This window comes from Peromyscus eremicus, chromosome 12, assembly GCF_949786415.1.
Source record: "Peromyscus eremicus chromosome 12, PerEre_H2_v1, whole genome shotgun sequence".
NCBI classification, from domain to species: Eukaryota; Metazoa; Chordata; class Mammalia; order Rodentia; family Cricetidae; genus Peromyscus; species Peromyscus eremicus.
In genome coordinates, this window is record NC_081428.1 from 78,745,266 (window position 1) to 78,757,980 (window position 12,715).

Genomic DNA, 12,715 nt, shown 5'->3' on the forward strand with positions numbered 1-12,715 from the left:
GGAGGAAATGGATCCTCGGGCTTCTGGTATGAAGAGCTGCAGGACAGAAGGATTCTGAGGAGACAGATTCTGGGCCAGGACATGCGACCAGTGGAGTTAACCATCTTAGAGTAGGCTCAGCCTCCCTCCATTTCTGGGTATCTCGCTAGCACAGGACAATGCCTACACAGAGCCCTGCCACTTGGAAGAACGCTATCACTGGAACTGGATCAGTAATGTTGACTCATGGCTCCTAGGAAGGGAGAAGCTCAGAGTCAAGATGTCTATGGGAGCAAAGTGATCGATCACCAGCCACCACCATAGGCAGGGTTTTTGTTTTGTTGTTGTTGTTTAAACTTTGAAATTACTCACAGAAACAATCTCCCATACCTCTGACCAGCAGTTGTGGAAGGGGTCATAAGTCTCCACATTGTTGATCCTTTGTAAGCCATCAAACCCCCCAATTACATAGACTTTGCCACCCAACACGACCATCTTATGCCTCCAGCGGCCTATGTTTAAATATTCTATCTGAATCCATTTGTTGATTGAAGAATTATATTTCCAAACATCATGTTGTGTTTCTTTGCCACCTACAAGAGATACAAAGCATTTAAAAACATCAAGCAGATGTTTCCTCCCCAGCATTCTCCAAACTCTAAAAGTACAAAGTCTTCAGCTGAGTCTCAGCTAAAGGAAGATAGGGGAAATCCTGAAGTTCTGATAGGAGGGACAAAGCAAACTCAAAAGAATAAGAAGCTACAAAAGCCGGGCGTTGGTGGCGCATGCCTTTAATCCCAGCACTCGGGAGGCAGAGCCAAGCGGATCTCTGTGAGTTCGAGGCCAGCCTGGGCTACCAAGTGAGTTCCAGGAAAAGGCGCAAAGCTACACAGAGAAACCCTGTCTCGAAAAACCAAAAAAAAAAAGAAGCTACAAAAGCTAGGACTGTGGGCTATGCCACAAAAGCGGAATGGTGGGCTGTGCCACAAAAGCAGAATGGTGGGCTGTGCCACAAAAGCTGGGATGGGCTGTGCCACAAAAGCTGGGATGGTGGGCTGTGCCACAAAAGCTGGGATGGTGGGCTGTGCCACAAAAGCTGGGATGGTGGGCTGTGCCACAAAAGCAGAATGGTGAGCTGTGCCACAAAAGCTGGGATTGTGAGTTGTGTCACAAAAGCTGGGAGGGTGAGCGGTACCACAAATGCTGGGATTGTGAGCTGTGCCTCTAAAGCTCAGGAAGGGGGGTCCAACCAAGTGAAAGGACCCAGAGAAGGTTTCAGTGACGTCAGTCTGGATGGGTTGGAGCCAAAGAGAGTCTAATCCAGTGTTTGTGACCCCAAGAAGCAGAGAGCAAGGCTGAGCAAGAGTGATAGGCCTTGACAGCCAGGAAGTTAGAAGGTAGTTTATGTTCTAACAAAAGAAAAAAAAAAAAGAAGCAGCAACAGTGTGGAAGAAACTACCAAGAGATCTCACAACATCATTTTCACTTCCATCTTCAATCTAGGTAAAAGAGTAAGTAGTACAAAGAACGGAATCTACCTCTAGGTGGAGACAAGCCTTTGCCTCCTCTCAAAGGTTAATCCAGTGGGACAGGCCGGAATCGGGCCTGGGGATCCTCCCCGGAAGGCAGGTCCACCTTAAGACAATGTGCCTTTTCCTTCCCAGAATTCCCACCTTAGTGCCCTCCCTGAGTCGGGCAGCCCCCAGGCTGGACCACCCTTAGGTGGGGCTGCATCTGCGCCTTTCTCAGGTCTGACTATTGCTAGCTCTTTTCGCCTGTCTTTTTCTGGCAAATGCTGGCCAGAACTTTAACATGGTTTAAACTCCCTAACCAATGCTTTGGGAATCCACACTCTTTCTAAAGGCATTCCCCCACCCCCAACCCCCAACCCCCAACCCCCAAGCCCCAAGCCCCAACCCCCACCCCCAGCCTCGGAGATGCGGAGCTGCATGTGCCCGGCTGGCTGACCTCCACGCTGTCTTAGCCAAAGCAGTGTGACTTTTGTTTTCTCTCCTCGGTTCCAGGCAGCTGGGAGAGTTACAGCTTTCCTCTCCTGGCTTTTTCTTTTCAACTCTATTTAACTGTTTAATGGCCTTGAGCTTCATTTGAGTCCATTCTGAAAATCTTTTTTAAGCACCCCAAAGAGAGAACAGGCTTCCTGGGTGCCATCAGGCGGCTCTTCTGGGGCTCCCTAAGATTTCTCATAGCAGTCCTTTCCTGCCTTTTACTTCTTTAGCTGGCAGAGCAAAGGAACCCATTCCTGCAGCCCTAGATGGCAGTGGGCCTTGTCCTATTTTTTAATTAATTTTTATTATGGAAATATGAAATGCTTACAATTGATCATTTGAGAGGAAAATGGCCAATGTTTTCTTTACAACTCTCTTAGAACACAAAATTACGATGTCTAGGTCAAAGGCACATGCTTGTGAATTTTTACAGATGCTTCCAACAGTTCTTCAAGATTGCCCACCTAACCAACCTCCCTCCCTCCCTCCCTCTCTTTCTCCCTCCCTCTCTCCCTCCCTCTCTCTCTCTCTCTCTCTCTCTCTCTCTCTCTCTCTCTCTCTCTGAAGTAGAGAACAATGGCACGATGTAACCCGCATGGCAAGAATGAAGCTACTCTGAAGAGACACTTGTGCCCCTCAACCTCTCTTACTACTGAAATGAAACCATGGACCCCAGAAATGAGAATTTCTCCAGGAATCTCACGTTGGAAGATGAAAAAGGATGAGAGCAAAGCGCTGGCTGGGAGGAGAACTTGTCTGCCACAAAGAGACTGCACAGAGTTCTAGCAACTTTTCAGACAACCTTATCAGGTCAGCCTGAAGCCCCGCCAAGGGGTGGGTTATGGATGGGCAGGACCACACCTTAGTGGTCCTTGGGGCTGGTTGCTCAGTACCATGTCCTTGGGCCTCTATTCACGTTAATCTCACCAGTACGGTGGTACCATCTCTTTAATCCCAGCACTCCATAGGCAGAGGTGGTTCGGAATCTCTATGAATTTGAGGCCAACCTGGTCTACACAGAGAGTTCCAAGGCTGCCAGGGCTACTTAGTGAGACACTGTTTCAACAAAGCAAATCAAGTCAAAAGCCTGTAGCTTTAGTTTGGGGCCACAGATATGAACTTGAGCAGGGTCACTGGATCCAGTGCAAAAAGTTAGTAAATAAAAGACAAACACGAAGCAATAGAAAAACAGCCAAAGAGTATGAGCAGACATATTTTAAAATAAATCCAATTAGCTAGTATTCTATGAAAATCAACTCAGCACCACTAAAGATACAAGAGTGTAAATGTATATATTTAGTTTATTACACCAGAAACAATTGGTGATAACAACTGTTATCAAGGATGTAGAAAATGGGCACTGGTTGAGCTACAAAATGTGTAATCTGTTTTTTGTTTGTTTGGGTTTTTTTGGTTTTTTTTTTTTTTTTTTTTTTTTTGGTTTTTCGAGACAGGGTTTCTCTGTTTAGTTTTGGTGCCTGTCCCAGATCTCGCTCTGTAAAGCAGGCTGCAGGCTGGCCTCGAACTCACAGAGATCCACCTGGCTCTGCCTGCCAAGTCCTGGGATTTAAGGCCTGTGCCACTGCTGCCTGGCTAAAATGTATAATCTTTGTAGAGGACAATATAGCAACTGACAAATTCTGCATTCACTTACCTTACGACCACTTCTAGGAGTCTTTCCACGAGTGCAGAAACTATGTGTGTGCAAATGTCTGCTAGAGTATTTTTTTTCAAGTAGATTACAAACAGCAAATACATGTGCAGTGGCAGAGATCAATTCTGATTACCAAACCTTCCTTCCTGGACAAGTAACTAATGTGGACATTGCCAACCCCACATCTATTCTGGGAAACAAGGGCACAATATTGGCTCTCACCAGTGGACTATTTGTGGCCTTTGCAGGCTATGGCTTTGTGGAATAGATGTGTCTTCTCTTTCAGGCCACGTGTGGGAGATGGCAGAATCACAAGTCAGAAGGAACCCAAGTCCCTGAATGCCTAAGTTGAGCGATGGCCTCCTGACCCCACCACTCCCACATACCCCTGTGTTCATTCATTAGATGGGACTCAGGACTTGTTAAAAAATAGCTAATATTACTCATCCCAATAGAATATAAAAATATTTTATGAAAAATATGAAAACATGGGGATTTATCATGGAACCGAAAAACTGCCATATTTTACTTTCTATTCTCCGTATTGTTCAAATCATATAGTATTTCTGTAGTAAAAAGAAACTTATAGCCTAATCAATATTAAGAATAGAACTGGAGAACAGCTAACATTACCCTCTGGAGGACACAAATACATAGGGTTAGGAAGGGAATGTTTGTGTCTTCCTTTGGATATGAGTGAGAAGGACTGGGCTTAGCCCTGGATGGTGATCCTGTCCAGTACCAGGATGTAACCTACATTACCTTCCAAAACCTCTCTGAGCCCCGTTTTCTCCTACTTCATAATTTGGCCTCCCCCGTTGTGACTGGTAATTGCATGCCGTTGGTTCACCTACTAAGCTCTAAAGATGACAGCGACTGCGTCATTAACAAACATCTACTGAGCATCTTCATTGCTAGGTAAGAGAGAGAGAGTGTTAACGCTCATGGAACTTCACGTTTAAGGAGAAGGTGAGCACAAAGAACTGTTAATGATTAAGTTAGCAATGAAAATGAATACGTATTCATATTACTTCAGTAGACATGTATCACAGAATGTCTAAGGAATTTGGGAAGGTTGGGTTTGTGGGGGGATAAGACATTTCATTACTAGTCATATACCCAGATCAGTGCCCGGCCGGCGCCTACAACAGACTGAACAAGCCCTGATATTACTCTCATTTTTGTTCCTCCATGAGGGCTGGAGCTGTCTGTGCTGCTCACATATCAGTATTTATTAAGTGATAATGTTTTCTCCAGGACAAGACCACCTAAGCTCCTGGTCCCATATCCTGACCCACAGAGCTAGACCACGGTGAACTCAGACATTCTTGCAGGGCGGTTGGTTGGTTTCCACTTAGGGAAGTGTAGGACGCTATGGGGGACTGCTTTGATCCCAGCCTCCCGCTTACCTGAGATGTAGACCTCATTTTTTAACGTCACACAGGCAAACTCCACCCACTTCTTATTCTCACTCTCCAGCTCATGCTCTGTCAGTGGGAGCTTGGCCACCTCCAGGCGACTGCGCCTCAGGGGGTCCAGGCAGGTTACCTCTGCCACAAATCGTTCCTCTTTGGTACAGCCGCCAATAATCATGAACACCTCAGACTGGAACTCATGCATCCTGGGCTTGGTGCGCTCTGAAATAATCTAGAAATCAACGAGAGGATGTGTGGGCAGAGGGAACACAGCACGATGGTGTGGCGCTTAGGCTGTGGAACCACAGAAGGCAGGTCCCAATTCCCACCTCTACCATTGTTGGTCTCGTGACTTCTCCTTCACCATGGTTTCATCATCTGTACAACGGCTTTGGATGCTAACTACCCAGTGGGTTTGTTGTATTAAACGGCATAGTTCACAGGATGTGTTGACCCAGGGCCTGCTGTGTAACAGGTATCGAATAAATTGTTACCTGTCATTTTTGTTGCTACTTTAAGACAAAAGTCTATTTACCATCAAATGCACTTCCTGCCTCTTCTCTACTACCTGCTCTGAAACCTGAACTCCTGGAATGAAAGTCAAAGTTAACATTTACTCAATACCTATTGCCATAATGTGAAAAAGGAAGAGTAGGGTGGCAGGCCCATGGGGAGGAGCTGTCACACATCACCCTTCAGAAGGTCTTTATTGGGAGAGAGAGAATGAGTGTGTGTGTGTGTGTGTGTGTGTGTGATGGGAGAGAGAGAATGAGTGTGTGTGTGTGTGTGTGTGTGTGATGGGAGAGAGAGAATGAGTGTGTGTGAGTGTGTGTGTGTGTGTGTGTGTGTGTGTGTGTGATGGGAGAGAGAGAATGAGTGTGTATGAGAGAGTATGTTATGAGGGGTTGGGGGAGACAGAGACAGAGAGTCTTTGCTTCAAATCCCAAGAAGAAAAGGTGTTTCTGACTCATGGATTTTCAGGAGATAGGCAAGCTCCACACAGGCACTACAGTCTGTCCTATCCTACCTGCCAAGGGTCATGGAGCAGGCAGCAGGAAGGACCAGAAGCTTGTCCTGCTGGTACAAGGGGAGGGCCTACCAGCCTGTAGCACTGAATGCTTTTTTTTTTTTCTTTACCAACTGTTTGTCCTAGAAAGATAGCTGGGGGCAGTGGAGGCTCATTTGGGGGGGGGGGGGGAAGGAACAGTAAGAGGGTCTGTGCTCTGATACTCACTATACACCAAACCCTAGGCCAAGCTCACTACATAATATTACAGTGATGAGTTTATGGAGATGGTCACTGATACTGCTAACATTCCCTAGTAGAAGGAAGAGGGGCCTTTATCTGGGGGTCCAACCATTATTCCCCTCCAGCTGCAAGTGATCTTGGGAAATGCTACAGCAAATAGGAAGTCAATGGTTAAGTGAAAATGGGACTCCATGGCACAGTTTGCATAACGTCACCATTCATAATGAGGTGAGACTTTTCAGTGATGCAGCTGCTTGGGGGTCACCCTCACCCATGCTCTGTAAGTAAGTACAATAAACTATTAGCTCACCAAGTTGAACTTCGGTGGAACCGTTATTTTGGTCTGCCATTAGTGCCCTATCTAGAGTGAATCTGGTAGTTTGTGTCTCCCGAAGAAAAGCTCACAAAGCATCAGCCAACACCCCACCTTTGCTTTTCCAGAAAATTTGTTTGTTATTTGCTCTTCTGTGCTAAAGAGCCAGATCCAGTCAATTTTGCATCCCTGGTTTTTTACTTTGGACTGTGGCCATAACACTTGTAGTGGGCCTGTTAGTTGTGAGTTCAAAGGAAGAGTGGGGAGACATGAGACAGGATAAATCCTCACTACTGTGTTGAGCCTTAGAGCATAGACAGTAGAAAGTCCACAGAGGAAGGAGGGGAGCAGTGGACCACAGAACTTAGAGACACTTGAAGGTACCAAGGACTTAAGCAATGAGTTGGCGCCATAGACAACTCTGCTTCTCTGCAGCTTTCTTCCCAACATCAGTCTGGTTTCTGTCCCCAAACCTTCCCTCCCCACAGCTGACACAGGCTACAACACAAGCTGGTCATCTTTGTTCAGTGAGGATTTCGGTGCTGTAGGCAAGGCTTCAAAGACAGTCTTATAATTTACTATGAGGACATCCCTTTTTCTCTAATGGATTCTCAGCACCAAGAACAGTATCTGGGCCTTGTGAGTTTCTAAGAGTCAGTGGATGGATGGATGGATGGATGGATGGATGGATGGATGGATGGATGAATGGATGGATGGATGGACGGACAGACTGACAGACGAATGGATGGACAGATGGATGAATGGATGGATGGGCAAGACAGGTCACCAAGGTCCCTGTCTACTACTGTTTTTTACAATACAAATCACTGTGGTACCCAGTCTCTATAATGGCCTCAAGTAATGTCTTCCTCCCGGAACTCAGAGCCCATATAGTTCCTTCTATACTGGTCCAGAATCAGTCTCTCTAACCAAAAGATTACAGCAGAAGTGGTGTTCTACCAGACTACTAAAGGCACTAAAGCTTTCATAGCGATTGCTTTCTTAGTCTCTCTTAGGTAAGTTGCTCTGGAAGAATGCCATCTGCTATGTAGATGACCACATGGCAAGAAACCACAGCTTCAAGCCAATATCCAGTCAGGAACTGATGCTTGCCAGCAATACTGTGAGTGAGTATCATGTGAAAGTTCTGATCTCATCTGAACTTTGAGATTGCTGAAGTCTAAGCCAACAGATAATAGATGGACCGACACCTGGTAAGAGACTTTAGTCAGAGCAACTCAACTGGGTTTTACTTTCTTCTTTTTCCTTTTGCAGTGTAGGATTGAACACAGGGCATCATGCATGTGAGGCAAGAATTCTACCATGGATCCACATCCCTGCCTGCTGCTTTAAACTGTGAAGTTGTAGGGTAATTCATTATGTAGTTATTCCATATGGGGTAATAATGGTAGGAGAAAGAAAGATCTTCAACTTCTTCTTTAAGAAACTAGAGAGGGAAAAACAGCAAATCCAGAAAGTAAACAGAAAAAAAGAATTCTATCAGGATCAAAATAGAAAGAAAATTAAATAGAAAAAAAAACAGAGAAAATAAAACGAAATCAGAAATTAGTTTATTGAGAAAAGTCAACAAAATGTATGATACATCTAGCAAGACCAATGGTGGGAGGCACAAAGCACCACTATCTGGAATTCATCACTACAGATTCTATAGACAGTACAGATCCACATCACTACATAGTCTACAGATAGTACTGATGACGAGGGGAAATTATGAACAGCCTTATGCCAACAAATCCACTACTTGTATGGATGGAAAAATTCTCTGCAACTCAGTTTGAGAAGAAACAGACAACATGAGCAGCACTGTGCCTGTTAGTATGATGTGATTTGAAGTGAAAATCTCCTCTCCGGGTTGGCCAAACCCTGTAACACCAAACACTCAGGATACCTGTGAAGGACAGACAAGTAGCAAACTGTTCTAAGAACAACCAAGAAATACAGAGATCCACACAGATAAAAGACATCCTCCAGAGGAGTAGCAGACAGATGCGATTCCTGAACAACTTTGGGCTGAGGTTTCTACTGTACCCTGCAGATGAGGTTTGGAACTTTAGCACAGTGGTTTCATGAGTGTAAATCAACAGCAAACTCTCCCTACACTATAGCTTCCTGGTGAGCTTGCTCCTCCACTAAACCCGGCCTTGTCTTTATAAGATTCTGAGTGAAAAACATCTTCAAAATTTGCAAAGGAGAACAGGGAGGAGCAAATGCTTTCTCAGTGCCCATTTTGTCATCCATAAACATCGACATTCACAACACACCAGGGATTCCTCCTAAGATCTAGAGATGAAAAGCCCAGGAGCACCCAGTTCCTACTGTAACAAATTGCAAGTTTAGAATATTTACAAGATGATAATTCAGTGGTTACCATGTGGCATCTGGTGTCATGAGCAAAGACTGAGCCAATGGCCATGAGAACACAAAGGGTTCTCTGGAGAAGGTGACCTCGGATTGAATTTTGGAGTCAGAAGTCAGCAGAAGTCAGGAATAGGAAGAAGAAGGCATTTAGACAGTTTCCACCTTGTCCTGAAGGCTGGAAAGACATATCTTTGGGGAAACTGGACACAGTACGTCAAAACCGCAGCAGAATGTATACATCAACAACCAAAGAAAACAGAGACCGTGAATTTGAGCATAAGGGAGATATAGGAGAAGAGCTACAGGGAGGACATGGAAAGGGGGGAAGTGTTGTGATTGTATTTTAATTCAAAAGTGGATTTTAATTAAATTTGTTTTTAATTTTTAAAAACAAAACACAAACATACACAGTAAAAGTGTGTGGTAAAAGATGCCAGAGACCTGGGTAAGAGGTATTTTAGTGGAGCAGAGCTCAGGGAACTTTAGGAGAAAGAGTGGATGGCTTCCTGGAAGTGATGGAGAGCCAGTGAAAAGGTCAGGCCAGGAGCAAAGTTCACACTGCATCTTCCACCATCCCAGGAGTGGGGAGGAGTTGGCTGGAGACCTGACTGGGAGCACAGTGATGAGGGCTAGAGAATTTCAATGAGTTCAGGAAAGAAATGATAGACTCTGGATCTAGGCAATGTCAGACTAGAACAACAGATACAAATTCTCACTAGAGTGGGAGAATTTAAGGAAGGGTCACCCTTCCGAAGGGTGACTGGATGGGACCACACACAACTGGGCAGAGGAAGGATGTGACAGGCACCATGCCGAGAGGTTTCCATTTCTCACTAAATCCTCCCCACAGCTGTGTGAAGATGTGATATCATCCTCACTATACAGATCAGGGATCCCCAGCTTCTGGGTCGACTGACTCCCCTGCTTGCCGTCCTGGGAATTTGTGAGCAAGGGTCACTTGCATTTCTGAGAGCCCTGGCTAACTCCTTACATTGCTGATGAAATGCAGAAACCTCTCACATCCAACCTACCTCATTGCCAGAAAGGTGGTACATCCTGGCTTCCTGTAGCAGTGGGAATACCTCAGGACATTGTCTAATGAGAGGATCTGCTTCAACCATCTCCACGAAGTACCACGGGTCCAGAAGCGGTAAGCGCACGTTCTCGAGAACACAAGGGAGGAGGCAGAGTCGTTCTGACTGTTTGTGCCGGACCCAGCTCATCACGGTCTCAAACACCTGAGCCTCCTCAGTCACACAAAGGTCGTCACTCTTTAAGATGTGATACAAGGTATCCACTGGAAGTTCCAGGAACTCCTCCGAGTTCAGAATCTGAACGAAGTTTTGAATGATGTAACTTTGAACTTGCATCTTTAAACTGTCCAAGGAGTGTGTGTCCGCCAGCCTCAGTATTCCAATGCAATTTTCTGGATTCAAGGCTTCTGTGAGGAAGCTGGCACAGGCATCCACCAGCTGCAGAAACTAACAGAAGGGAGGGAGCCAGGAAGTGATTAGTCCGCAAGAACATTGATCAGTGTGTGCCAGCAAAAACTTAGAAACAGCCTAATGTCCAACAGCACAGTCTCACAGCCAACAACTCCACGAATAATTTAAAAACATCTTATAAGATTACATTAAGTCACGTGGAAAATGTAATGTGTTGGGTTTTCAAATCAGTTCACTAAATCTGATCACATGTCTGGATTTATTTTTGTTTATTTTGTAGTGCTGGGGGTGGAACACGCAGCATAGCATGTGCTAAGCAAGTGCTCTGCCATCGAGCTATAGTTCCTAAATTTAAGCCTCTAGATCTAATCATCAATTTACAGAAAAAAAATATAGAAGTAGACATATGATAGCATAAACATACATTCCACCACATCTAGATGGTGGGAAACTCCCACGGGTTTAATTTCTTCTGTAAATATGCTACAAGTGCAAAACAGGGAGAGAAGGAGGAGGCAGTGTAGAACAAGAGCTCTGCCTATATCCATGAGTCTATGCGGAGCACAAACTGGGTTCAGTGGCTTGTTTTTAAAAAGGGGGGATTGTGAAGTTGGGAGGAGGAATGAAGGGTCAGGGTGGGTCCTGAGGGAGCTAGAGGAGAAATAGGGTGTAAATATAATCAAGAAACATATTATATGCATGTATAAATTATCAAAGAATAAAAATGTTAAAGAGGAGAGATTTAGAAGATATATCAACTTACTACCAAGTATGGACCATATTGGGATGCCCGATCTAAGCAACAAATTAAGTCAGAGAAATGTTTATAAGCACTGGTATTTGGAGACATGAAAAATTATTATTAATTCTCTGATGTGGAAATAATTCTCATCCCTTCCTCAGCCTCACTGTGGAGGTTCCTGTAACAGCTCTGCTGGGTGCTCTGCCCAGCCATGTCAAGCAATTCAAAGGTTCTAGGTCGTGATTTTGTTTTTATTTCCAGCATTATCTACTACAAAAGTCTGACAGCAGACAAGTTGGAAAGGCCAGATAGAGGAAGAAAACATGTACTAGACATCAGGAATGCGCTTCTTCATCTGTCATTGCACTTAATGAACTATTTTTAGTGGATTGCTTTTATCTTATTAGTAAATAGGATATTCAGATCACATCTGTAGAGAGGAGGAAATAGAAAATTTGGAGTAAAAGACATGGCTGCCTGCTTGCTAACGAGAGGGCAGGCTTGCACTGCTGAGCTAAGAAAAAGCCAGGAGAATCTCAAGAGACCTTATGACCACAGGGGAAGGCAAATTTCTCTGACTGCCTAAGTTCTCCCCAAATATGTGTCAGCAAACACTTCAGAGTGATCCAGCCAGTGGCTAGGAATTTGCTGGCATGCAAGGCAGTCATGAGAACAAGAAACTGTGTTTTATATTATTTGCCTTTGGATAAATTTCCAGCATGCTGTTCCTGGAACTCCATTTTAAGAACCGAGAGATGACAAATAATGGCCACAGGTAGCCAATTTCCTGTTTAGAGGGATGAGTGAATAAAAAGTTACAGTAAACACCTGACTCTTTGACAGGAACTCCTAAAATACCACCAAAGAGACACGACCACACAGGAACTCCTAAAATACCATCAAAGAGACATGGCCACAGTTACCAGAAGAAATGTCTGCCTTAAAAAAGCCATTTATAGGTCTTCTTTTGAGGAGTATCTATTTAGATTATTTATTCATTTTAAGAACTTTTCATTTTGTGTGTGTGTGTGTCTGTGTGTGTGTGTGTGTGTGTGTGTGTGTGTGTGTGTGTGTGTAGTACAACACCTGCATAGTATATCAAACATCAAAATGTCAACGTGGTCGCTCTCATAATTAATAGCCTACTCCAACAGTAATATATAGTTGACACCAGGCCTTCTGAGATGATGGACTATGGAACTGTTTTCTGAACACTCAATTCTACCACACCTAAGTCTCATGTGAACATTGCAAATACTTCAACTAAAAGAATACAGCTGATAAAAAAAAAAACTAAACCATGCAAATAGCACCAAGTACACACAGTCCAAGGATGTCACATGTGAAAAGCGAAGATAGCATAATTCCTCCAAAAATTAATTCTACAGTACGACATCTAGTGAGGGTGAATTAAATGAAATCCCAGACAGAGAGCTCAAACGAGTGATTATAAGTATGTTCAAAGAAGAAACAACGCACCTGGGTTAGGATACAAACAGGTGAATGACGTAAGCAAAGCCACTTGCTGCCGGG

At 44.4% G+C, this 12,715-nt stretch overlaps 1 protein-coding gene across 1 annotated transcript in view; it reads right to left on the reverse strand.

Annotated features, from left to right (window-relative positions):
• The window catches only part of Klhl6 (kelch like family member 6), a 36,379-nt gene that overhangs the window by 3,344 nt on the left and 20,320 nt on the right, over nt 1-12,715 (reverse strand). Inside the window, exons 3-5 of the mRNA XM_059277272.1 lie at nt 10,027-10,476; nt 5,049-5,286; nt 370-572 (exon numbers count right to left, since the gene is read on the reverse strand). Coding sequence (XP_059133255.1) covers nt 370-572; nt 5,049-5,286; nt 10,027-10,476 — 891 coding nt within the window. The remainder of the gene's footprint in view (nt 1-369; nt 573-5,048; nt 5,287-10,026; nt 10,477-12,715) is intronic.